Genomic DNA, 1,813 nt, shown 5'->3' on the forward strand with positions numbered 1-1,813 from the left:
GGGGGCGGGGGAGGGGCAGTGAGGCCCTTGTCCTGCGCAGGCCGAGGCTCCCCGCGGCCTGGCTTGGTAGCAGCCCCACCCCCACCTCTCACCTTGGCCAGGCTGGGGGGGTATCTGCCTTTGAGGGGATCTTCCTTCTTCAGAGACCTCACCAGGCAGGAGCGGCGGTGGGAGAAGGTCATGAAGCTGTACTTGCCGTGGTAGCAGCCCATGCCGCTGTGCCCTGCGGGGACCGGGCGGCTCAGGCCCAGCGCCAAGACCCGGACCCTCCCGGGGTGGCCGGTTCCTGGGCGCCCCCTGGTGTCCACACCGGGAACAACACAGGGAGCGCCCAGGATGAGTGGAGTCCCTGCGATGGCACCAGAGGGTGTGCCCCTCGGGCCGTGGCCGCTCTCAGGGCCTCCGTGAAACAGGCCACAGGCGACCTTCAGGGCCCTCTAGGGTCTCAAGGTTAGTGTGGCTGATGGATGTGCCCGCAGAGGCCAGAGGGCCGCACGGGAAAGGGGATGGGAGTCTGGGGCCCAGGACTGCTCCAGCTCCTCCTGAACCCCCAGTCCAGGGCTGGAAGGGACGCTGCGGGGAGCAGGTGGGCAGTGAGCTCCCCCAGACTCACCCACACCCCCGAAGGGCAGAGAGTGCACGGACAGGTGGACGATGACGTCATTGGCGGTCACCCCTCCGCTCGATGTCTCCGCAATCATCTTCTTAATCACCTGCCACGGCACCCAGCCCGCCTCAGTCTCCTGCCCAGCACATCCCCCGCCCCTCCCACCCTGTCTGGGCACAGCCTGGAGCCCAGGAGCAGCTTGGAGCACAGCCGGGCGGCCTGCGCCCTGGGCCCCGCGGCGGGAAGTGGGAAGAGTGGCGGCGAGCAGGGGAGCTGGGACCGCGCCCACCCACCTTGTCGTTGTGGGAGAACACGTAGAGCGCCAGGGGCTTCTCGCGCTGGTTGATGAACCGGATGGCCTCCTCCAGGCTGCGCACGCACACGATGGGCATGATGGGCCCGAAGATCTCCTCCTGCATCACCGGGGACTCGGGGTCCACGTCCGTGAGGATGGTGGGGGCTGGACAGGAAACCAGCAGTCAGCCCCGCCCAGACCCTCGCCTGCCTGCCGACCGGGCACCTGGCTCCCCCCTTGACTCCTTTACTGGTCCGGCTGCGGCTGCCGAGGCTGCGAGAGGGGCAGACAGGCCTCTGCCCGGGCTCCAGCCCCCCGACCTTGGGAGGAGGGGCTAATTGTATGGAAGGGCCCAGGGCCCACACCTAAGGGGACAGGGTGCATCCCAGGCCACCTGAGCCCCTGCTGAAGCTCCTCTGCCCCCTGGAAACCTGGAGGCTACGTGGGCCCGTCTGGTGGTCCTCACGCCTCGCCCCTGGGCCCCTCCAGCCCTGCACCCGGCCTCCGTGGCGTTGCTGTCACACCCCGGCTGAGGCCTTGCGGGGAGGGGGCTGCTGGGCTGGGCCAGCTGTCACCCGTCCAGAGAGCAGCAGAGCCCACCCCAGGCCTGCCCCGTCCCTCTGCAGGGTTGTCTGCTCTCCAAGCATCTGTGCCCACTCGCTGCCACTCGCAGGGACCCTGGCAGCCTGGGCAGGAGGGCAGTGCTCGCAGGGCACACACCTATGTACCGGGTGGCCGCGTCCCCAGTGCCTCCATAGGCGACCTTCTGGCCCTCCAGCAGGCCCATCACCCGCTGGAAGTGCCGGGAGCTCACGATCCTCCCGTAGTCATGAGACTTCTGGGCATCGTCCCCGTAGAACTCCTGCGGGCGGGAGGCGACGGGCTTCAGACAGGGACAGGGGCCTCGCCGC

General features: G+C 68.9%; 1 protein-coding gene across 1 annotated transcript in view; it reads right to left on the reverse strand.

Moving 5' to 3' along the window:
* The window catches only part of ALDH3A1 (aldehyde dehydrogenase 3 family, member A1), a 13,867-nt gene that overhangs the window by 2,852 nt on the left and 9,202 nt on the right, over positions 1-1,813 (reverse strand). Inside the window, exons 9-12 of the mRNA XM_014542811.1 lie at positions 1,623-1,764; positions 901-1,067; positions 614-713; positions 86-223 (exon numbers count right to left, since the gene is read on the reverse strand). Coding sequence (XP_014398297.1) covers positions 86-223; positions 614-713; positions 901-1,067; positions 1,623-1,764 — 547 coding nt within the window. The remainder of the gene's footprint in view (positions 1-85; positions 224-613; positions 714-900; positions 1,068-1,622; positions 1,765-1,813) is intronic.

This window comes from Myotis brandtii, unplaced genomic scaffold, assembly GCF_000412655.1.
Source record: "Myotis brandtii unplaced genomic scaffold, ASM41265v1 scaffold314, whole genome shotgun sequence".
Taxonomy (NCBI): Eukaryota; Metazoa; Chordata; class Mammalia; order Chiroptera; family Vespertilionidae; genus Myotis; species Myotis brandtii.